Raw genomic sequence first — 23384 nt, 5'->3', positions numbered from 1 at the left:
CCACAACTAGACTGAAGAACAAAAAACGACAGCAACTTGTCTGTTCCCCTTCCCCCAATTCCCCAGCACTGTTCCCATCCCCCCAATTACCCAATTACCCAATTAAAAAAAAAATGGGGGTGGGGGTGGGTGAGTTCTCCAAGCGTATTTTATAGGAAGACAGAGTAAAAATGATTGTTTCCTATGTGGCATATAAAATTCTTATTTTTTTCTTGACATTATTGCAAAAGTAGTATCAATTTCTACATTCTTTTGAAAAATGACCATCATTCCTGAGTAATAACAATTGCATTTTAGAGGTCATGGCAACATTCTCCAAGAGCCCTACTGGTCCCAAAGGCATCCACTTTGATCACATTCTGTTACTAATTCCAAGTGTTACTTTAGAAAGTCTCTCCTAGTAAAAACAGGGCAAGGAGCTTGGATCTCCAAGGCAGGACTCTAATTCTGAATGAAGGAATATTCAAAACTAGGAAACAATACTAGGAAAGCACCAGAGGCACTTCTCATACAAACCGAATCATCTCTGTCCATCGAACAGCTTCCTGAAGCTCCATCAATCTCTCTTTATACTGGTTTCTCTCCATTAGAACGCGGGCCATTTCTACTCTAGTAAAACGCTTCCTCTGGGCTGTGGGAATATCACTCTATAATGAAAAGAAGACCACAGATCATTCTGGGATCATATATCTGTTTTGGTGTTATCTCAGGCTCCAGTAAAATCTTCAAGCTTTTAAACATTCCTTAATTTCTACTCTAATTGATCAAAGAAAAATAGCTTTATAAAAATAAAATCAATAGGGCCGGCTGAGTGGCTCAGTTGGTTAAGAGCTTGCTCAAGAGTGCTAGCTCTGAGCAACAGGGTCACCGGTTCGATTCCAGGCCTTAGCTGAGCTGCCGCTGAGCTGCCAACAAGTGGCAGGATGGCTCAGCTAAAAGACAAACAAATAAAATAAAATAAAAATAAAATCAATAGAGTTAAATAATTACTTATGACTGAAAAGATAAGAGGTAGACTGTGGGAGCATAGGCATATCCTACTCATGGCCATAGACATGTCTTCTGATTTTCTTTATAATACTATATCCACAGCTTAATTAACTAAGGCTTCCCCAAAATACCAAAATATGGTAAGTAAGGAAAAAAAGTCCAAAATTATAAACCTACATCATCATCATCTTTTGCTTTTTGCCTTGCATCTTCAGCTTCTGCACGAGCTCTAATGGGGAAAAACAAAACATGTTACGTGAGTTGAGTTTATGTTTTCAAAGAATGAAAGAGTGGGTCAAAATTTTTAACCACCACTAAATTGTTATTTTTCTTTTTCCAAACATATGATTTATTAAGCTGCCTTCATTTAGAGGAACGTTCCCATAGCAGTGTTCTCAGGAAGAAGAAAAAAACAAAAAAAAATAGGCACTAAAGAAAGCTGGGTGAAGGAAAACACTGTTTCTAATTTCCTTATTCGCAATATTTGAAGTTCTTCTGTCTTCACATCATGACAAACACAAAAGCGGTCATGTTCAGTAAATGCAGAGGCCATCGGCTGGGCACATCACCCCTCCCAGGCAGCTCTTGGCCCTTCCTGGTGGAAGGCTGAAGGCCTGAGTCTCAGGGTCATACCTCCCTTGGGGCACACTGGGAGGCAGTTTGGCTTAGAACGGCATAGTGGGAACTTACTTCCGCAGCTCTTCCTCCAGTTCTCTGTTCTTTTCCTCCAACTTCAGTTTGGCTTGTTTCACAGCCTCCAGTTCCCCTTGCAGCACATCTTTCTCACAGGTCAGTTCATCCACTTTTGCTATCAAGTCATTCTTCACTACATTCAAAGCATTTCTAAGAAACACATATTTCAAGTGCATCATTACAAATAAATATTCTTTCCATCTTTCAGCTTTTTGTCTTGTAGACGAAGTAACTATACAATCACAAAGCTGAATAATTCAACACTTCAAAGGTATCTATCTAATGTTGTTTGTAGATAAATGTAAAAAGAAATGCAAAGTAACAGTCTAATAGCATCCATAAGGGTACTGTTGTTAGTAAGTTCTGAAGATATTACCTATTCAATCAAGTTAATCCCTAAATTTACTTTTAATAATTAATGAGAAAAAAGGTCTGAACTGGAAAAAACTGGGGGGAAAAAAATCTAAAATCTAGTTCCTTTTGGGTATATTGGGCATAGGACCTTGTTATACCTGTATTGTTTTGGATAAAGACAGATGTTCCAAAGTTGCTCTGATACAGCAAATTAATAGTGGGGCACAATCTGCTTTTCCACCTGACTCAGGACCTGCCCCACTGTAAGATTCCAATGTGTTTGAGGGCCTAAGACACACAAATTATACCTGAGAACCTCCAACTCTGGAGGAGAGCTCTAAAGAGGTGGGCTGGGTTTGGGTCACAACATTTATGCAGAAATAAAAGAAACCTCAGGAAAAGAGATTAAAAAAAAATTCTGGGGAGGGATGACACATCAAAATATTAAGAGAAAGGCATGGATACTTGTAGAATGGAAAGGAAGTGAAAATCTCTGCAAACAACTGAGCAACGAAACATATGCATTGGTGAATTTAGGCCCCATGGTCTATCCGCATGCGCATGCGTGTGTATGTGTGCTGTGTGGAAGCATAAGCCCACACACAAGGAAGGGGAATGAGATGGGGCTGTGAGACTGCGTTAAGGCTGTGTTGCATTGAAGAAAATCACTCATTTGGATAAGAAGAAAATTCAGTGTCTCTTGTTCATTGTTACAATTTTATATATACTTACTTGGTTTCCAATAGTTGTGTATTTTCTAATATGAGATTCTCAACTTCACGGCCCATTCCTAGCAAAAGAAAAAGGACAAAAACTTTGAAAATAAATTTATCAAAAATTATATAAACATAATATAAGCTTTAGTTGCAAATTTTAGTCGATAAATTTTGTGTCCTTTAGCAATCTGTTTGTCTACAATTTCATTTGATATTACCTACTTGAGCGGATTATAAAATTATAATTATTCATCACAAAACAAAGCTAAAGATTTTGTTAGCCAATTCTTTACACCTGTTAGTCTGTATTGTCTCATAGGTAATATTTCAAAAGGATCAAGACTTTTCTGACAAATATTCTAAAATGTAGCAGTATTTAAGGGGGAAAAAGAATAGCATTAATATGGATCAGAATTCATATTACAAATGAGTTAGTACTGTAGTCTTTTGCCTAAAAATTAGGCCTTATTCATAGAGAATAGGCAGAAACAAGGCCAAAGAAAGACGGAACCCCAGTGCAGATGAAACCTTACCAAAGAAATTATGGTCTTAAAGCCCATGCATTCCATGTAAAGCAAAAACAAAGAACAAGAAATGTTTTATGTAAGAAACAGCATGAACATAGATCATTAGTCTGTCAAGTTTTATGCATGATATGAAAAACATCTGGAACCATAATGCTATGGTTTAGTGCATAATGGTGTGCAAAGGACAGGAATTACAATGATTTGCTTCATTCATAAGGCTGCTCAGAGAGGTTATACCTAAAAACATGCTTTACCAATTCTTTTGCATAATAAAATTGAATATAACTAGATTGAAACCCCCATATCAATAATATAAAGTTTCCTTCAAAGCACCACCTCTGAAATGATAATGTTCAATTATCACTTTATAGAATTGTTTAATAATTTAATGAGTACTGTAAGGTAGGCAGGTAGAGCATTCAATGCAAGATTCAATGTAGTGATCTTTTGGGAGAAGAAAGCTATTTAATTTGCTACTCATAAGAAACTGAAGAAATAAACATACTGGGGAACATATCTCAAAAAGTTACAAAAACGGGGCTGGCCAAGTGGCGCGTTGGTTAAGGACTGGCTTGGGACGCCAGCTCTGAGCAGCAGAGCCCTACTTCGGATCCCACATGAGGGCCAGTGATGCTGTGCCCTCTACAGCTAAGATGGTGAACAACAGCTCCACCTGGAGCTGGGATGCCGGGAGTCGCCGGCGACGGTGTAGGCTGCAGTGGGGCTGGTTGGCAGCTGGCGTGCGCTTTTGTGAGCTGCCGTCCAATGGTCGGCGAGCGACTGCCTCACCCGGGAGGAGCGCAATGATAATACCAACATGGGCCAGTGAAGCGATGTCCTCCACAACTAGACTGAAGAACAAAAGGACAGCAACTTGTCTGTTCCCCTTTCCCAATTCCCCAACGCTGTTCCCCTCCCCCAATTCCCCAATAAAATCTTAAAAAAAAAAAATTACAAAAACAAAAAAAAGCAATGCAAAACCAAAAACCCACCACTCATTTATCCTAAGCTAATGTTGGAAAATCTCATACAATATTCATAACCCAGATAAACAGGAAAAAAATATTTCTAAAGAAAACTACATAAGGTAAAAAAGAGTTAACATGTCTCCTTATTTTTAAAAAGGTAATGTTTCAAATGACTTAAAGATAATTTAACACAAAACCAACCTAGGAATGCTAAAAATTCAATGCTCACGTTTAGACCCATATTTTGTCTGTATTATAATTATCTCAAATATTCTCAAAGATCAGGGTACTTGTACAATGAAGAGTTAAATATAAGAAATAGCACTTATTTATCCATCTATGTATTCTCCAAAAACTGAAAATAAAGAAAAACTCAGTAAGTTTCCATATTCCAATTCGAAAATGAATTTTGGCAAGATATGTTGAAATATTTATTTTCAACACCAATATTAACTTCTCAAGTAAGCTGTAGAGTCAGAAAGAAATAAGGTTTAGACTGGTTTTAGAAAAGTTTATATAATGACTACGTTTGCTATAAACTCACTAGCATATAGGGAGATAAGCATAAAAGCTGAAAATATACACAGGGCAAAAAAAAATAGTTGAGCAGAAAAAAATGATGAAAAAGCACTAAATGAGAACAGCAGCCAAGAACACCTAGCTTAAAAAGCAGTGATATTAAATATTTAAAAGCATACACACCAGAATATTCCCCTGGGTAAGCAGCCCAAGAGAAAAATGAATGAGAATCTCAATTAGATTGTTTTCAGAAAGCAAGAACTATACTCATTTATTTCAAAAATGAGACAGAAGAGACAATAAAATTGAAAAGATGTAGAGAAATCATTAACTAAACACAAGAAAGTGTAAATATTATAAATATGAAAAAATTGAAATATCTAGTATATGGGAATCATATCCCATAATGTAGTTCCTACAGTTTGCACATTCCTAATGAAGAGTACTGGCCTATAAATTTAATATATCATCAATAGAACTGTCCAAAATTCTCGTTTGGAAATAGTTCAGTAAACACTAACTCATAACTATAAGAAAAACATAACTTGAAGTGGCCCCATTTCTATTCAAGACTTCAACCAAGCATAAACTTAGGTCTAACATATTTGGAAACTTTACCTATTAAAACAAGCAAAAAGCTGCCTGACAGTTTTCAAAATCACAGACATCTCATTTGGATTTTAGCACTGAGCCCTGCGCTAGGTCCCATAGATGGGCTTCCAAATTATCTGTTAATCTCTAGAGAAAGTAGGCAATTTTATCTAGTTCTGTATGGTCATTACCCCAAAAGTACACTGCTCTCTTACAAATTCTCCAGTAAAGGAGTTGTAACTCCAAAAGGTTAAGAATCACAGATTTACAGGTGAAACAAAACTGTTAAAATTACTTAGGAATCCATTCAGTTTCTGCACTACGTACTAGAAACTCAACAGTGAGAAAAAGACACAGTTGTCTTGGCCACAGAGCCTATGGTCTACTCAGGGAGACAGGTACATGCAAGTTATAGTAAAGAATGAAGAGCGGCATAACAAATAAAATGCAGTGCTATAGGAACACATTTCAAGGATAACTGCTTTGGGCTGGCCAAGGGGCGCGGTGGTTAAGGGCTGGCTTGGGACACCAGAGGGCCCTGATTCGGATCCCACATATGAGGGCCAGTGACACTGCCCTCCACAGCTAAAATGCTGAACAGCTCAACCTGGAGCTGGGCTGCCGTGAGTTGCCGGCTATGGCGTAGGCTGCAGCCCCTGTGGCAGTGGGTTGCCATGGGCTACCGTGTGTAGCCAGCAGCCAGTGTGAGCAGCCAGTAGCTGCTGTGAGCAGCCGTCCAGAAGCCGGTGACTGATCTGCCTCGCCCAGGAAGAGCGCAATGATGGTACCAACTTGGGCCAGTGAAGCAACATCCTCCACAACTAGACTGAAGAACAAAAGGACAGCAACTTGTCTGTTCCCCTTCCCCCAATTCCCCAGCATTGTTCCCATCCCCCAATTCCCCAATAAAAATCTTAAAAAGAAAAAAAAAAAAAGGATAACTAAGCTTTAACGAGGGGATCAAAAATTGCTAGAGGAAGTGTGCCACTTAAGCAGATGCAAGGAGTTTTGTTTTGTTTTTAAAGAAAGGGAACAAACAATCCTTTGTGATTGGTTGTGAGAGAAGAGGGAAAGGTCTAGGACAGAGGACTGAATGGATTGTGAGGTCATTCATTCATTGAGTTAGAACATGTTGATATAAGAACAGCCTTGGGGGACAGGACAAAAAGATGATGAACTGAGAGCTTTACACATATCAAGTGTAAGCCCTACAAATCACCTTTGAGGGGTCTATGGGCTGTTTGAAAGTAATAGTCAGGGAGGGGCTCCAGAAAAAGATTTTAGATGGAGATGAATACCTCTGGAGTAAGTGGCCATGAAAGCCAAGAAACAAGAGCAAATAAGATTTCCCAAACAAAGAAGCAGGCCTGGGACAGGAACGCTGCTATCTGAAAGATGGGCAGAGGAAGAGAAGCCTGCAAAGAAGACTGAAAAGCAACAGAGTCAGAAAAGAATGCTGGAAAGTCTGATATCTCAGAAATCCAGCAAAGACAGTTTTAAAGACAAATGGTATTTGAGAAGCCATGTGAAATAACTGAAAAGGAGCCGCTGGGTATAGTAAACAAGAAGGTTGTTCAGGCAAGGTGAGTGTGAGGGAGAACGCCCATTCAGATTGCAGGCGGCTGTGATACAAGTGGGACTGAGGAAATCCTGTCCATTGCAAGTAGCCACACTTTTAAGAAGTCTGTTTTGTTCACTGGTGTATCACAAGCATCTAGGGTGTAGTACCAAGCACGTAACAGACACCTCATTGATATTGCTACACAAAAGCATGACTAGAAATGGGAGAGGAGTGAATGATAGGGTGGGTAGCTACTGAAGATAAGAGGGTCAGAGGAAGGCAGTATTCTTATTTTTAAATGGTAAAGGCCTGAACATGTTTAAATGATGATAGGACATAGTAAAGACAGTAAAGTAGAAAATATAGAAAATAATCAAGAAAAAGAAAATCCCAACAGAAGGACATATGAATGTATGATTTCCAAGTTCTAGAATGTGGCCATGGGGAGTAAATGACTAAAGTGCATGGAGAAAGGAATCAAGGAAAATAAAGTCAAAGGGTGAAACGCTAACCAAGATTGTTTCTGTGAGGCAGAAATAGTAATCTAAGTACTGAGTGCATGTATGATTGCAAAAATTTATATCCTCCAACCAGAGGAGAGTTTTACAATAATACGGCCATTAGAAAAAGGAATGTTGAATTATAGAAATGGACTATGTACTTATTTATCAACCCAGGGTCAATGAACTTTAGGAAACAATTTTGTTAGTTTAACTATATTCCATTTACTGAGTATTACACCTCAATTGCTATCACTGAATTGTACAGAAGATAAGCCAAGAACAAACATGTGCCTTGGAAATTTCATTTAGTATCTTTGCCCAGAAAGTCTTCATGTAGGCATATGTTGCTACATTTATGGTAATATTTTTTAATCTTCTAACATGAAACATTCTAGACATAAATATATCAATATCTGCAAAAGAGAAAAGACAGTAGTTTACAGTCTATTTCTTATTTTCAAAGTGGAAAGAAAGGAAACCACAGTATTAGGATTTTGCTTTTCATGTATTTATTATGCTTAATTTTCTGACTTAAAGATGGAAGCTTTCAGAAGATACTTGATTTAAAAGACCACAATTATTTCTAAGTACTATATGGCTCCTTAACGCTTTACAAAAAAGAAAGTTTGGGCCACCATCTTCAAAAACCATATTACTCAATATTGGATGATGAGGCAGCAGAGTGTACAACTATTGGGTTGTCATAAAAGTCAAGACAAATTTTTTCTATGTTTTTCGATGCAAAAATGTGTCATGCCTTTTCCGACAACCCAATACATCACACAGTATTTCAATCTGATTAAATACAAAGAGGTAGCATGAAGGAAATTTTTTGGGTGATGTGTATTGTCTCAGGTGGTGGTTACACAACTCTATGCATTTGTCAAAACTCAAGAAATTCACCAAAAAGATTGAATTTTACTGTATATAAATTTGAATATAAATTTAAACATTTTAAAATCCTTCTTTCTAACATTTTTTGCATCTGTCCCTCAATTTTGCCAGGGAGTCAGTTTCTCAAACCAATCATATCTTAAAAGAAACTTTCCATGCATAATTTAATGTTAACAAAAGTATAAATTTAACTGTAAAAATGGAGTATTCTTTAAGGATTCATCTTTTAGCCTTTCTTGAGAAATGCAAACTCATTCAACTGCTTCCAATGTTTTACTTAGATTTTAATGGTGGAAGTCTATGTCTAACTCAGAATAGTTTTAAGTATTTTCAATCTCTTACTAGATAGAGTGTGAGCTCTGTTTGGACAGAACTTATGTTTCCTTCAGAAAAAACTTCCAACTGTCAAGGACAATAACTGGTAATCAATAAATTTAACATAGAAGCAGAGATTTTTAATGCTATATGGTGTCCAATTTCTGTACGGTCTTAAGTTATAAGAAAGTTACACCAAAGCTACTTGACATGAATCAGAATTATGTAATTATTGTGGAAAGGAACTTTAGAGATCATCTAGAGCAGGAATTAGCAAACTTTTTCTGTAAAAGGCCAGATGATGAATATTTTAGGCTTTTTAAGCTCTATGATCTCTGCTGCAGACTACTTAATTCTCCTGTTGTAGTGCAAAAGCAACTATAGACAATAAGTAAACAAATGAGTGTGGCTGTGTTCCAATAAAACTTTATTCACACACACAGGAGGTGATCTGAATTTGACCCATGAGCCAGAGTTTGCCCAACCCCTGAACTAGAGTACAGACCCTTCTTTGATTATACAAAGCAACTACGGCCCAGAGAAGTTAAGCTGTTTGGGGAAAGGTCACCAAATAAATAGCAGAAGAGTCAAATGCAGTATTGTTTTCAAACCAGGTGTTCTTCAACAACACAAACTCATTTAAAATGATTTCATTTCCTCTAGCGCTGAAACAGAATCCTCAGTAAAATCTCAGAAAAATCAGGTGTTATAATTTATTTAATTAAGATCAACAGAATTTAATGAAATCTATTTTATTCAGGAATTAACTATCCATTAATCTACACACACACACACACACACACACACACACACACACACACACGTGTAATACTATTCTTGGAATACAGCATGAGTTCAATAAATCATGTTCTATGAATGCAAAATACAAATTTAAGTGCAATTCAATTTTAAAAATATACATGTGCTAAGATGCTTTCACTTAAAACTTTCATGATCTCAAAGAATATATTCCTATTAATTACCTAAAGGTGCAATACCTCTGTACCACACTAAGCAAAATAATTTTCAATTAAACCCCTTTTAAAAATCTATTTTTAAAACAGTGTGATACCTCTTCAGATAAGCTGTCATACCTAGTAAATCTGCTCCTTCATCCACGTCTCCAATCAGGCCTGAGCCAGCTGAAGACAGTTCTTCAAAGAGAGATTCTGTATTGCGATCAAAAGCTTTGTTCTCTATGCCTTTGGTGGGAGTGCTATGCAACAAAAACAACACAACCAAATCAACAAATACTATCAAGCCTTTTTTAACATTGTAAAATGAATACAACAGGCTAAGTTAGATAGGAAATTTTTAAACTTATAATTTACATTTAATACAAAATGCAATTTAAAAAGATTTCTCAAAGGTTTCCTAAGAAATTCCCATTAAACTCTACAGAGGTAACTGATAAAGAAAACAGAGAATGTTTTTGCAGTGAGATCCTAGCAAACATGATGGCATCACATCCATGAGTGAAAGAGGTAGGATTCAAACACAGGCAGTGAGGTCTCAGAATCTATGTTATCTACTATGTTCTATGCTGCCTGGGTATGAATTGGCATGGCTGTTTTATTTTTCTTTTAAGGGCAACTTGGTAGTTATCTATTAAAACTTTAAATGTAACACCAATAAGCCAAGAATCTGATGTCAAGAAAACGTCCTACAAAATCTCTGTCACAAGAAGGCAATTATGTACATAAAAAGAGAGTAAGAGCAGCATTTTTATAGTAGCAAAAAGCTGAAACAACCCAAGTGATCGTTAGTAGGGCACAGATGAAATAACGCATAAAGTTTAACTTTACACATAAAGTTAAAAAATTTTAACTTTTCAGTTAAAAACATTAAAATAGAGCCTTATAAATTAGAGAAACCCATTACATAAAGGTATTTTTTAAAAAGCAAGTTGCAAAACAGTACATATAAAACATAACACCTTTTTTGCAGAGCTGTAGAGGGACGTGGGATGTATATGTATGTTTGCATATTAATGTAATAAAAAAAGTCTATGCAAGATTTCCAATTAAACATGGTGAACTGAACATAGTAATTTATCACACAGTAATCCAGAAACTGAACTAAAATGACAGTAAAGGAATTAAAAAGGTGTACACTCACAAGGACACAGGGAATAGAGAAAGAAACTACAGCAGGTGAAATGTGAACAAAATTCTGTAAGATGGAAAACAGATGGGCAAAAAGGAGAAACTGATTTAACAGACAAGAGAAAGCTGAAACCTAAGCCACTGGGGGCTTAGGGAGGAAGCCAGTATGCTGCCAGAACCCTTGAAAGGCCTAGGAATTGAAGGAACTAGCAATCTGCTGAGAGAAGCATGCAAGGTGGACCATAAAGCTAGACGAATGGGATGAAAGATGACACAAGATGCAGTATGAGGCCTAGGTCCAATCTTCTAGAAGAGTGAGACCACCCTCCTCCCATCATACCTCCCTGAATAATGGAGGCCAAGTTTAAATATTATAGGCAGGAAACTGGGGAATCAGCATCATTTACTTAACTATGAGCAAAACAGCCACAGAGCAACAGGCATTTAAAGAAGGCCTCTATTATAAAAGAACCCAAAACAAATGGACTGTGACAGTGGCACTCGGAACAAAAGGAGAAAGTGCAGGCAGTGGTAGGAACTTAAAACAAAAACCAATTATTTTTCATAATAAATGTTGGAAACAAAGTTTTAGAGAAAAAAAATCAATGAGGGTTGAAAAATAAAGTTGACGAAATCATCCAGATATTAGAACCAAAAATAGAAGAGAGAGAAAAGAGGGGAAAATAAATTATGAGGGTCAGCCCAGGATGTTAAATATCCACTTAATAGGTGTTCCAGAAAGAGAGAGGAAAATAATAAGGAGAAATAGATAAAATTTCTCAGAACTGGGAGACAAAAATTTACAGATGAAAAACTTACTACATACAAGAACATTCGAAAGAAGACTTCTATACCAAGCACATCATCATAATTTTTTAAGAAAGAAGAAAACTACTGGGTTGTCGGAAAAGTCATGATGTATTTTTTTTCTATGTTTTTCATTGCAAAAAGGCGTCATGACTTTTCCAACAACCCAATAAAATAGGGCTAAACTAAAGATCCTAAAAGCTTCCAGGGAGAATGTACAAAAAAAGCAATATTGCAAACGGCTACAATCCAAACTCAACATGATAATAAAACATTTCTTCCCAATTCTGAAGGAAACTTCTGAAGGTTTTCCAATTTAATTCTGAATCCAATCCAACTATCAATCATGTCTTCTTCAAATAACATTTCTCACATTTAAGTTCTCAAAAAATTTACTTCCCGTGCCACCTTTGTCCATAAAGCTAGTAAGAAGCTGTTCTGTCAAAATAAAGGCATAATCAAGAAGCGAGATGATGGCTGGCTGAGTGGCTCAGTTGGTTAAGAGCGTGTGCTCTGAGCAACAGGGTCGCAGGTTCGATTCCCACATGGGCCAGTGAGCTGCTCCCGAGCTGAGCTGCCGCTGAGCTGCCAACAGCTGATGGCTCAGCTGGTGAGAGCATGTGCTCCTAACAACGTTTTCAGTTTGACTCCAGCATGGGATGGTGGAGTTAACTAAGATTGAACATGGCACCTTGAGCTGAGTTGCCCTGAGCTGTCTACGGGCGGCTAGATGGCACAGCTGGTGAGAGCATGTGCTCCTAACAACAAGGTTGCCGGTTCCACTCCCTCATGGGATGGTGGCCTATGCCCACCCACAACTAAAATTGAACACGGCACCTTGAGCTGAGCGGCCGCAAGCTGCAGATGGGCAGTTGGACGGCAACTGGACTTGGAGCCAAGCTCGCTGCGCCCTCCACAACTAAGACTGAAGGACAACAACTTGGCTGTTCCCCTTTCCCAATTCCCCAACACTGTTCCCCTTCCCCAAATCCCTATTAAAATCTTGGGGTGGGAAAAAAAAGAAAAATGTAAGATAACATGGGGTCAAAAAAAGAGAAGACACAAAAGAGGAGAGAGATGGAAAGGATTCCCAGGATGATAGGGCCAATTCCAGGACCAGAGAAAGCTCAACAACAGTCTTGACTGGAGAAGAGCAGTAAGACCCCCGGAGAGAGAGTGCCAAGAAACTGGTTTCGTGTTTGGCCATTTTGAGAATGTTTACACTTATGGTTTGAGGTACCTGTCAGTGAATTAGTGATAGGTACATAAGAAACGTAAGCAAAAGACACAACAACAACAAATACCCGAATCTTCACTAATTCCAGGAAAACATGGTTGTAAAAGAAAGAAAATATAATCACAGTATATTCTGTGGTTAAGCTGTGATTAGTATTTATATAGTCATAATGATATAAACAATGAATGTTAATTTAACAAAATTGAGAAATTATATTGGAAGGATGGTGGTTTAAGGAACTATATCCTTGTCATCTTCCACTCTAAAGTCAACAGCTAATGTGGCAACGTTTTCAACCAGGATTCCTCGGTTCATCCACAGGACACAGAAAATGATTTGAGTGACTATATTCTCAGTTCTCCCTAAGAAAGTACATTCACATAGCTAATACTATTCTAGATGCACAGGGGTGTAAATAGTTTATTAAATACAAGAGATACCTTAGGGCATTAGGACTTAATTTTCTTATAGAATCCCAGCTGAGAAAGAGAGGGACCAAGGAAGACTAGTGTAAGCATGTGATTTAGAAACCTGAAGATAAATAGCATAAAATAGCTGAGAAGTAAGAAAGATTACCTCTTGGGAGTGGGAGGGAGAGGTGGAAAGGGGCAACGGACTACTATTGCCCTTCATATTTTGTATTACCATTTGACCCTAATACTGAATAAATGGATTAGTATAATAAAATTTTTTAATTTTTAAAAAGAAGGTCAGAATGACAATCGCACAAACTGTTAAAAAGTAGCTGCATGTCCTTGGTTTAGGAGAGAATAGACAAGAAGCAAGTATTACTTGTTATATTGTAAATTGTTTAAATGTTTAAATAAAGGAAAAAATATTTTTACAGGGCACAGTCTTTGAAGTCAAAGAGTTTAGACTGAGGCCAGCTCTACTTCTTGCTAGCTTAGGAATCTTATACATTCTAAGTTTCCAGATCTGTAAAATGGGGATGAAGACTTGTATTTCATTTAGTTGTAATTAAGGTCAAATTACGTAAAATAATGATGATAATAGCAATAATATCAGCCAACATTTATTGAACTGGGCACTTTGCCAGTGATTTAACACATACTGATTCATTTACCTCTTACAACCATCTGAATGAAATATTATTATAAATCCCTTTCATAGATAAGGATACTTAACTTAGATTCAAATCCAACGCAGATTTGAGTCCACAGTCTTACCCTAGGCTCATGTTTTTTATCACTATAGTATACTGCACAATGTCTAGCAGAGTTCAATAAATGGCATGTATTTTTAATGGTCATTATTAATTAATTAAAGGGTAAGATTTATGGAAGAAATTCAAAGGCAGTAGCTCCTGTCTGACATTCTTGAACAATCTATTTCAGATGACCCTGATTAAGATGACATATAATCATTCTCTTCCCACTGTTAAATAGCCCCACCATGTAAAATGAGACTAATTTCTTCCAATAATGAGGTCATTACGCTTCTGAAGAGAGTACACTCTCTTCTTCCTGATCTGAAAGAAGGAACAAAGTTTGCTCAAATTGTTAATTCCCCCACTCCTGCTTCTGTTTCCTCAAGTTCCAGAAAGTAGGGGCTATCCCTTAGCTGTCTTTTTTCAGTCCTTTCACGTGCTCCTAATCCCTGATGCTGCGAAGGTAACAGTTCACAAAACATTTAAACCACATATGTCTACTCTCAAAAACAGGAACTGGGATATAAGACCAACATTTCTTCAGCTAAATATTTGGAAGCATTTTGTCTGGTCAGAGACCAGTGGACAACAGTGCGCTTCTGAGAGAGGAGAAAAGGAATGATGAAATGTCTCAATCTGACATTTGCAGTACCTTGAGCCTTTATATCCACTGAGATCTTTGTCCATATCCAACTCAGGTGTGGATTCAATGATTGCTTGAACTTCTGACTTCTCGTCATTTTCAGCAGAGCCTTAGGAAAGGACAAGATGACAAATAATGCACATATGACATACTGCCCCTAATATGAACATCCTGTTGCTTCTAGGATTGTAAATACATCATTTGATCATAAAAAAACCTGAAAGAGTGGATGCTAGGAAACACAGGTTAGACAATATGTCATATATTCAATTAACAGTTAACAACAGAAACTACGTAATAAATAACCAAAGAAAGTTTTCATTTGTATTTCTTGGGACACAGCACAGTGTATCCCAGACCAGACTCCCTGTTTTCAGTCCTATTTAAGGGGTAGAATATGGAGAAACCAAAGACAAAGGATTAATGATCTAAGACAGACACAGTAAAACACTGTCCTGCTACCTTACAGGTAACTCCGACCCTCCACCCCCAACATTTTTCTCTCCGAAACTTGATTCATCACCTCTTTTAAGCTTATTTACAATTGAGTAGGATGAATTATTTATCTATTTTATAAACCAAAAGCAGCAACACCCAGTGATGAATTTTCTCATGCCCACATCATCCGGATTTATTGAATACTTTACTTTGTAAGTAAAGAACAAGGGTCACTTACCTGTTGATACATTTCTAGTTTCTTGTGCTACCTGTACTTCAATATGCTTGCTTATATCTGACTTATTTGGTGTATCTGTAACCTTCACAAATCCTTCATTATCTTCCTTTAAGGGAGTATCAGTAGGAAGTGTTGCCACATCTGAAGCAGCAGTTGATGCTGGAGTGGTAGCTTTAGATCCTCCTTGGCTAACATCAGAGAGTTCATCCTACAAACCAAAATAATTACAGAGAAAAACTTTAAATAAGTAATTTATTTTAAACCATTTTAAAAATGGGTTAAAAAACAAACTTCCTAAGAGAAAATTCTATTTAAAAACAGTAATAAAGAGTCACTGATTACCAAAGGAAATAATCTCTACAGACTAATGAATAATAATGAAGACTCTCTACAGACTATTCAAATAATTGGGAAATATTTAAATAAATCACATTTTTTTGGACATACATGAGATTCTTCTAAATAGAAAATGTGAAGATAAAAGTAGACTGGCAGTATTAGCAATAATATTATACCTTAAATCCACATCAGAGTTTTTAAAGGCAGCTGTAATAATGTACAACCACTTGATAATAAAAACCTACTCCAAAACACTTAAAGTATGTACTGTGTAGTAACTGCTCTAAAAAAGCAGTGGAATAAGATTCTCAAATCTCAGGAGTTTTGTAAAAAATGTTCTTAAAACATCCTGCTTATAGCACATTTGAAATATTTGTTAAAAGGGAAGATTCTAAGTCCAACTCCAGACTAGGCAGTAAGATCAGGTAATGTGCATTTTAACGAGCAACTCGGGTGATTTACATATTCACTAAAATTTGGTAACTACTATTCTAGGCTCCACAGATAGGCTTCTAAAGCTACATGCCCAGGGGCTGGCCTAGTGGCTCAGTTGGTTAAGAGCGCGAGCTCTGAGCAACAGGGGTGCTGGTTCGATTCCCACATGGGATGGTGGGCTATGCCTACCCGCAACTAAGATTGAACATGGCACCTTGAGCTGAGCAGCTGCAAGCTGCCAACGGGCGGCCGGATGGCGACTGGACTTGGAGCTGAGCTAGCTGCGCCCTCCACAACTAAGACTGAAGGACAACAACTTGGCTGGTCCCCTTCCCCAATTCCCCAATGAAACCTTAAAAAAAATAAGATAAAAAGCTACATGCCCAGATTGAGGTTATATGCAGAATTTGTGGACCGCACATTTTTCTGAGAAAAGAATCTATAACTTTAATCAGATTTTCAAAAGGGTTTGTGGCTCCAAAATCATTAAAAGCATTGTCTAATGACTACCAATAATGAGGTTGTTCTTTTAAAGCAAAGTACCCAGGTCTAAAAAAAAAAAGGCTGAAAAAAGTTTACTACTAGTAATAATAATACAGATTAAGGTAAATTTACTGAATTTACCATTGACTAAATGCATGACTTTGGGTGAATCGTGTATTCTTTCTTTCTTTCTTTTTTTTTTTTTTTTAGCTGAACCATCCTGCTACCTGTTGGCAGCTCAACGGCAGCACAGCTCAGGCTGGGAATCGAACCACTGTTGCTCAGAGCTCACACTCTTGAGTGAGCTCTTAACCAACTGAGCCACTCGGCTGGCCCTTTCATGTATTCTTTCTATATCTATGTTTTCTCATCTGTAAAATACAAATAATGGTATCTAATTCATAGGACTATTATAAGTTATTCTATATAAAGACTTAGCAATGTGTTCACACATACTGTTTTAAAATGTTCACTATAATTTATAACAATACATTATGCAAAACTGAAAATTTTGAAATGCATGCTTTTGGAGGGAAATAAACATTAAGTTGTGTTACGGTAGGAGGTGATTATTAGTGATTTTTATTTCCCTCTTTAAAAATTTATCTTTTATAGTTTTTAAATAACAGTGTTAAAAATGCATTATGGTTATAAAAATAATGAAACCGAATCCAGGCAATGAAAAAAAAAACTAATACTATAAACCAATCAAAAGTACATACACACTCCATGGCTTTATATTACACTATCTTTGAGATTTATGTTATTTTAGGTGCCGAGAAGAGGGTGTTCAAATTCAAATTTAAAACTATTCAAGTATAAGAAAACATTTTTGGCACAGAGTCAGCTATACATGCTATATGGACAGCAACTACAAGGAAGGCAACCATACTTGGAGAACTCAACTTCATCACCAAAACTCTTAAGTTTTACAACATTAAAACGTTTTCATCTCCACTGTTTTCTCTCAATATAAATTTACTATCATGCATTCTGATGTAGCACAAATTTCACTACCAAGAGTAGCTGAACAAATATAAAATCAACAGGGCCGGCCGAGTGGCACGATGGTTAAGAACTGGCTTGGGACGCTAGAGGGCCCCGGTTCGGATCCCACATATGAGGGCCAGTGACACTGCCCTCCACAGCTAAGATGCTGAACAACAGCTCAACCTGGAGCTGGGCTGCCATGAGTCACTGGCGATGGCGTAGGCTGCAGCCCCTGCGGCAGTGGGTTGCCATGGGCTACCGTGTGTAGACAGCAGCCAGCGTGAGCAGCCAGCAGCCGCAGTGAGCGGCCGTCCAGAAGCCGGCGACTGATCTGCCTCGCCTGGGAAGAGCGCAATGATGGTGCCAACTTGGGCCAGTGAAGCAACGTCCTCCACAACTAGACTGAAGAACAAAACGACAGCAACTTGTCTGTTCTCCTTCCCCCAATTCCCCAATAAAAATCTTTAAAAAAAAATTAGCTGACTTGTACAGCCAACTATCCTCTTCTGTGCATCCCCAATACTGGGCTGATTTCCAATGGGAAGAGAAGACAAACCAAGGAAATAAGTAGTTCAATGCCCTATCATCTCTACCCCTCTTAAAATTAAAAGACAAAATTGCTAACTATTTCCTTGACCTGGTGACTGGCACCTAATATGATAGTATCTGCTAAAAATTTACTAAGTCAAGCAAATTAGCTTGTTTGAAGATGAGTCAGAAAAACTGACAATAATATTCCTGAGGCCAAAGAGGCCTATAGTGAAGACAACTAGAAGCCCCTGAGTACCACTGCTTGGTCTTTGCTTTGATGTGCACTCTATTAAAAAAATAAAAGTGGTAGTATATTGGTTAATCAAACAGCCTGGTTAATTCATACTATGTTATCATATATATGAATTCTTGTTCTTTGAAGTTTTAAAACATAAAGTACATTTAAAAATTAACATAAAATAAACAATCCAGGTTTCTGATGCAGTGTTGATGAACAGCAATTAAACCCATCGAGCTAGGGCTCAGAAAGCCCTAGGGAATATCAAGTTTGTCTACACTGAGAAAATGATAGTTTTGAAGCTATTTGAGAAAATAAGTTGAGGTCAATCTTGCACTTGTCATTCACCTCTCAAATAAAAGTCAAGTAGAGAAGTTACTTCCTCTTCTTCCTTATCACCACCTCACCCCCCAAGGTCTAGTTATTATTTTACTTAAGAAAAAAATTACTTAGCAATGAAAGAGTTCACAATATCAACAGTATGGCAAAAGCCCTCCTCCCTAGGTTCATTTGTGGACCTGGGAGAATGAAATAAACCAACTAGGAGTGCTGAACCTGAAACAGGAAAAGGATTGTGACTATGAACCTAAAACACAAAAAGGATCTCAAGGTTTAGGGCTACAAGGAGTGGTAAATTAGGATCTGCTAGAAGAAAATGATGTTTTAAATTTGTCTGTCCTAGGCTATCCATATAACAGGAGATTTATTTCTCTGCAACTTATTCCCCTTTTATACTTTTATCACATAAATATATTTTACACTCATTAAAATAGCTCACTGTGTGGGCTGTGCTTTCTGACAACTAGATTCCCAAGGGTAGAGCATGATTGCTGCAGAGGGAAAAGCTCTGAATTTTAGGGGATAGTTGTCAAAAGAGGTATTTCTCCTTGGTCTCCCTGGCAGTTGACATAAAACTTCTAAGATTAGCAGGAAAGCTCTGAAATGAGAAATCTCTGCTACTGTGTTTGGCTGGGGGTGCAATATTCTTATATTGCATTCCCTATGGCAGGAACTATAAAATTCAGTCATTAACAACGCCTGCAACTAAAGAGAACAAATAAAGACAAGCCTAAATATTAACCTATTAAAAGATAAGATATATCACTTTTGTTCAACAGTAAGCTCATTAGATACCACGTGCAAGGTGAAGGAAAATTCTTACTAGGATCTAAGTGGAAACTGGAAACATTTATGTGAATTACTCAATATAAAGTTACAGGGAAGTCGCCTGCTATTATTTCATATACATTCAGTGGCTTCTGGAGACTTCCGATTCCTATTTTATGCCAGTCATATGCCAGGTTGTGCTGTTTTGGCTAATAGTCTTGACTACAAATTTATTTATCTGATGACACTGGTCTATCAATTCCAGTTGCCTGATGTGATTCAGGTATTCTCTTCAATGGCTGGTGGGTGCCAAACATGGACACTTACACGACTGTCAAGTCTTTCTGATAAATGCACTTATTTTGTAACCCCACTTCTCCCTTCAGTCTTTAAGTGACTCTCACATTGTAGGCTGTGTGTGTCACTGGAGATTGTCCACAGGAAGCAGGGACCTAATTTTGGGATTCCAGTGCTATAACTATAAAGGAATGGCAATGCTGTGCATATTGAAGTTGTTAAAAGAACAGGTGTCATTCAAAGATGTTATACAAAATAGGCAACAAGCATATGAAAAGATGCTCAACATCATTAATCATCAGAAAAATACAAATCAGTATCACAATGAGATGCCACCTCACACCCATTACGATGGTTACTATTCAAAATAATAATGATAATAATAATAACCTATAAAATAACAAGTGTTGGTGAGTTGTGAAGAAATTAGAACCCTTGTGCACTGTTGATGGGATTGTAAAATGGTGTGACAGCTATGGAAAACAGTTAGTAGTTTGTATATAAAATTAAAAATAGAATTACCATATAATCCAGGTGACCCCCTTCTGGGTATATAGATATCCATACTAATTGAAAGCAGTATCTTGAAGAGATATTTGCATACCTATGTTCATAGCAGCACTATTCATGACAGCTAAAAGGCATAAGCAACCCAAGTGTCCACTGACAGGTGAAGAATAAACAAAATGTGTGTACATATAATGAAATGAACCAAAGGATGGAAATCCTGTCACATGCTGCTATGACACGGATGAACCTCGACGACATTTTGCTAAGTGAAATATGTATGCCAGTCACAAAAAGATAACTACTACATGATTCCACTTATATGAAGTATCCAAACTCGTCAAATTCATAGAAACACAAAGTAGAGTGGTGGTTACCAGGGCTGGGGGGAGGGGAACAGGGGGAGTTGTTGTTTAATGGGTACAGAATCTCAGATTTGCAAGACAAACAATTTTTAGAGATCTGTTCCACAACAATGTGAAAATTCTTAACACTACTGAACTGTACATTTAAAAATAGTTAAGATGATAAAATTTTTATGTGTTTTTGACCACACACAAAAAAGAAAATAGGTTTCATTATTTTCAGCTTCATTTTAGATACCGTGGTGAGAACAATCTGGTCCTTATGCCATTTTTCTACTGGTTTTAGAAATCAGGCTAAAATATAAGCCTTTACAAAAATATTTTCAGTTGTTCCATTCATCAAATCCTGATGTGCTCAGTGCTGTATAGAATACACACGTCATGTGTTATCTGGCATTGCGCCACAGCTATTTATGTTCTGAGAGACTAGAAAGTATGTTCACAACTATAGAAAATAAATATCCCATTAAGGACAACTTAGAAATGCTCCAAATGTCATGTTTTCTAAGTAGCCTGCCTGACTCCATGTGAAGTAAGCTAAATAAAAGGGCAAGCAACTCTGCTACATAAGCTGTCTTTTAGATGCAAAGATTTTAGGCCTAATGAAAGTAAAGACAAAATTATAAAAGGTAATAAACTAGTCCTGTGGGTCCCACTATAACACATTACCTTATATTTTAAATTCTATGTTGACTTTTTTCTCCCCAAGTAAAAGTGAAACGTCTAAAGCAGTGGTTCTTAACCTCTTTTGATTTACAACTCTATGGCATAACAGAACCGTAAAATTCTACGTGTACATGTATTTCATGGACAGTTTCATAACTTCAATTATGCCTAGAGGAGTCTACGAGTATGACCCAAAGAAACAGTGAGAGCCATAACTCTAGACACAGCTAGCTTAAATAAATCTAGATGTAAATTATGATGCAGGTTCACAAAAATTCGGATGAAAGGCATGAATGTCCTAACCCTGAGGGTATTTCTGAAGAAAGAGGACACTGTCACAGACCTGCCTTTGAAGGGTTTCCATGGGCCCAGGTTAACCCAGACCTAGTGGGTAGGAGATGTCTCATTTATCTTTGTATACTAAGTGCACAACACACCAAGCCTGACATGAAGCAGGCTCTCAAAAGATGTTTGCTGAGCAAAGCTGACTGGTGCCCTGATTGGGGCTAAAGAAATCTGTTCAACTAGGGAGGCAGCCCATGGGAAAATGACACACTGGGCTGTCTCCAGGATACATCCAAGTTATGTACATCGTCCTGAGGAAGACACTTGTGCAAAGCATACTTGTTTTCTCACCTAGAGCTATATAAATGTAAGCAGACTGAAGTTCTATGAGATTTACTGTATTTTCTCTCCCTTATTTCAAAATGCTGACTTTAGAGGAGGAGTAAATTATAGATTACAGTAAAGCCCTGGCAACCACTATAGAGGAAATACTTTTCTTTTGTATTTCAGTAAATAACATCAGTAGTCTTCCAAACTGAGCACTTGGTAGCTTGAAAACATCAGTTGAGGAGTATCCAACAGTTAAACGCTTTCATTTACTGTTTGTTTTTTAAAATTTTTATTGGAGAACAGTGTTCCCCCTCCCCCCCAGGACCCATCAGCTCCACGTCAAGCAGTTGTTTCAATCCAGTTGTGGAGGGCGCACCTCAGCGGCCCATGCGGGGACTGAACCAGCAACGCTGGTGCTACGAGCACCGCACTCTAACCAACTGAGCCAACCAGCTGCCCCCTCCATTTACTTTTTGAAAACGTTTTGAAACACCATTCTTGTCTCCTGTTGTACAGCCTTCAGAGGTTCAGGACTCCTATTGACCTGGAAAGGGGGAAAGATTGCATCTACTAAATGTTAGCATAGGTCCTAGTATCTTCGGCTTGTACTACCTACCTCTCAGGATGACAAGATCCATTTTTTTATTATCTAATATGTTACAATGCGGGTGTGGGGGTTTTGTTTTGTTTTGACTTAAAATCGCCTCCTCTATGCCTCTGGTTTAAGCAATCAATCATAAGGTTCAGAAGTCACCACTTGGATTCTGTAGGTAAGATCTATAGATGGATACTAAAAAACTGAAAGTTTGAGGAGAAACAAGATATTTGCACAGTCCCAAAGTATATCCACCAAGATATTAGTTATAAAGGGGAAAATAGTAACTTTACAATGGAGAAATCCCCACACACCAGCAGAACCAAGTGGTCAAGGTTAACATTACCCCTGAGGCATATTGCTTCTTCAGTATTCTTGCCAAAAATCTATAACCTCAATCTAACCATGAGAAATCATCAGAGAAGCCCAAATTGAGAGACATTCTACAATAAAACTAACCAGTACTCTTCAAGCCTCAAGGTCATGAAAGACAAGGAACTGTCATACATTGGAAGAGACAGAGGAAACATAACTGACTTCAATGTGGGGGCCTGGACTGGACATAAAAAGGACAGGAATGGGAAAACTGACAAAATCCAAATAGTCTGTAATTTAGCTAATGGTAAGTATTGTGTTGCGCGGTTTCAGAACGAGCCCCACCAAGACGTGCTTCTGTGGTATGTGGATTGTTTTGAGCTAAGGACAATTTTAGCTTTAGGTTCGAGAGAAACTTCTTCCCCTCCCTTAATTATCTAGAAGGTAGTTAGGAGGCTTGCCCATATGGGAGATTATTAGAGATCATCTATAAGGCAAGACAAACTTCCATTTACTAAGCACTGCTCTTCTTATCATCCTGCAATGAGCCTCTGAAGCTCCCCAAGGCACCTTACCACATCCCTAGCTCAGATGTCTTATATACCCATGTTGCCTTTCCATCTTTGAACCGCTT

The 23384-nt window shown here is 37.6% G+C and overlaps 1 protein-coding gene across 1 annotated transcript in view; it reads right to left on the bottom strand.

The window, feature by feature from the left end:
• Positions 1 to 23384, bottom strand: part of SPAG9 (sperm associated antigen 9) — a 118628-nt gene that overhangs the window by 30817 nt on the left and 64427 nt on the right. The window contains exons 6-12 of the mRNA XM_019638509.1: positions 15268 to 15475; positions 14601 to 14700; positions 9726 to 9847; positions 2770 to 2827; positions 1681 to 1833; positions 1168 to 1219; positions 513 to 647 (exon numbers count right to left, since the gene is read on the bottom strand). Of these exons, the coding sequence (XP_019494054.1) occupies positions 513 to 647; positions 1168 to 1219; positions 1681 to 1833; positions 2770 to 2827; positions 9726 to 9847; positions 14601 to 14700; positions 15268 to 15475 (828 nt within the window). The remainder of the gene's footprint in view (positions 1 to 512; positions 648 to 1167; positions 1220 to 1680; positions 1834 to 2769; positions 2828 to 9725; positions 9848 to 14600; positions 14701 to 15267; positions 15476 to 23384) is intronic.

Source organism: Hipposideros armiger, unplaced genomic scaffold (assembly GCF_001890085.2).
Source record: "Hipposideros armiger isolate ML-2016 unplaced genomic scaffold, ASM189008v1 scaffold_40, whole genome shotgun sequence".
Classification (NCBI taxonomy): Eukaryota; Metazoa; Chordata; class Mammalia; order Chiroptera; family Hipposideridae; genus Hipposideros; species Hipposideros armiger.
The sequence above is the reverse complement of the archived record's forward strand: the minus strand, read 5'-3'. Positions and strand labels throughout refer to the sequence as shown.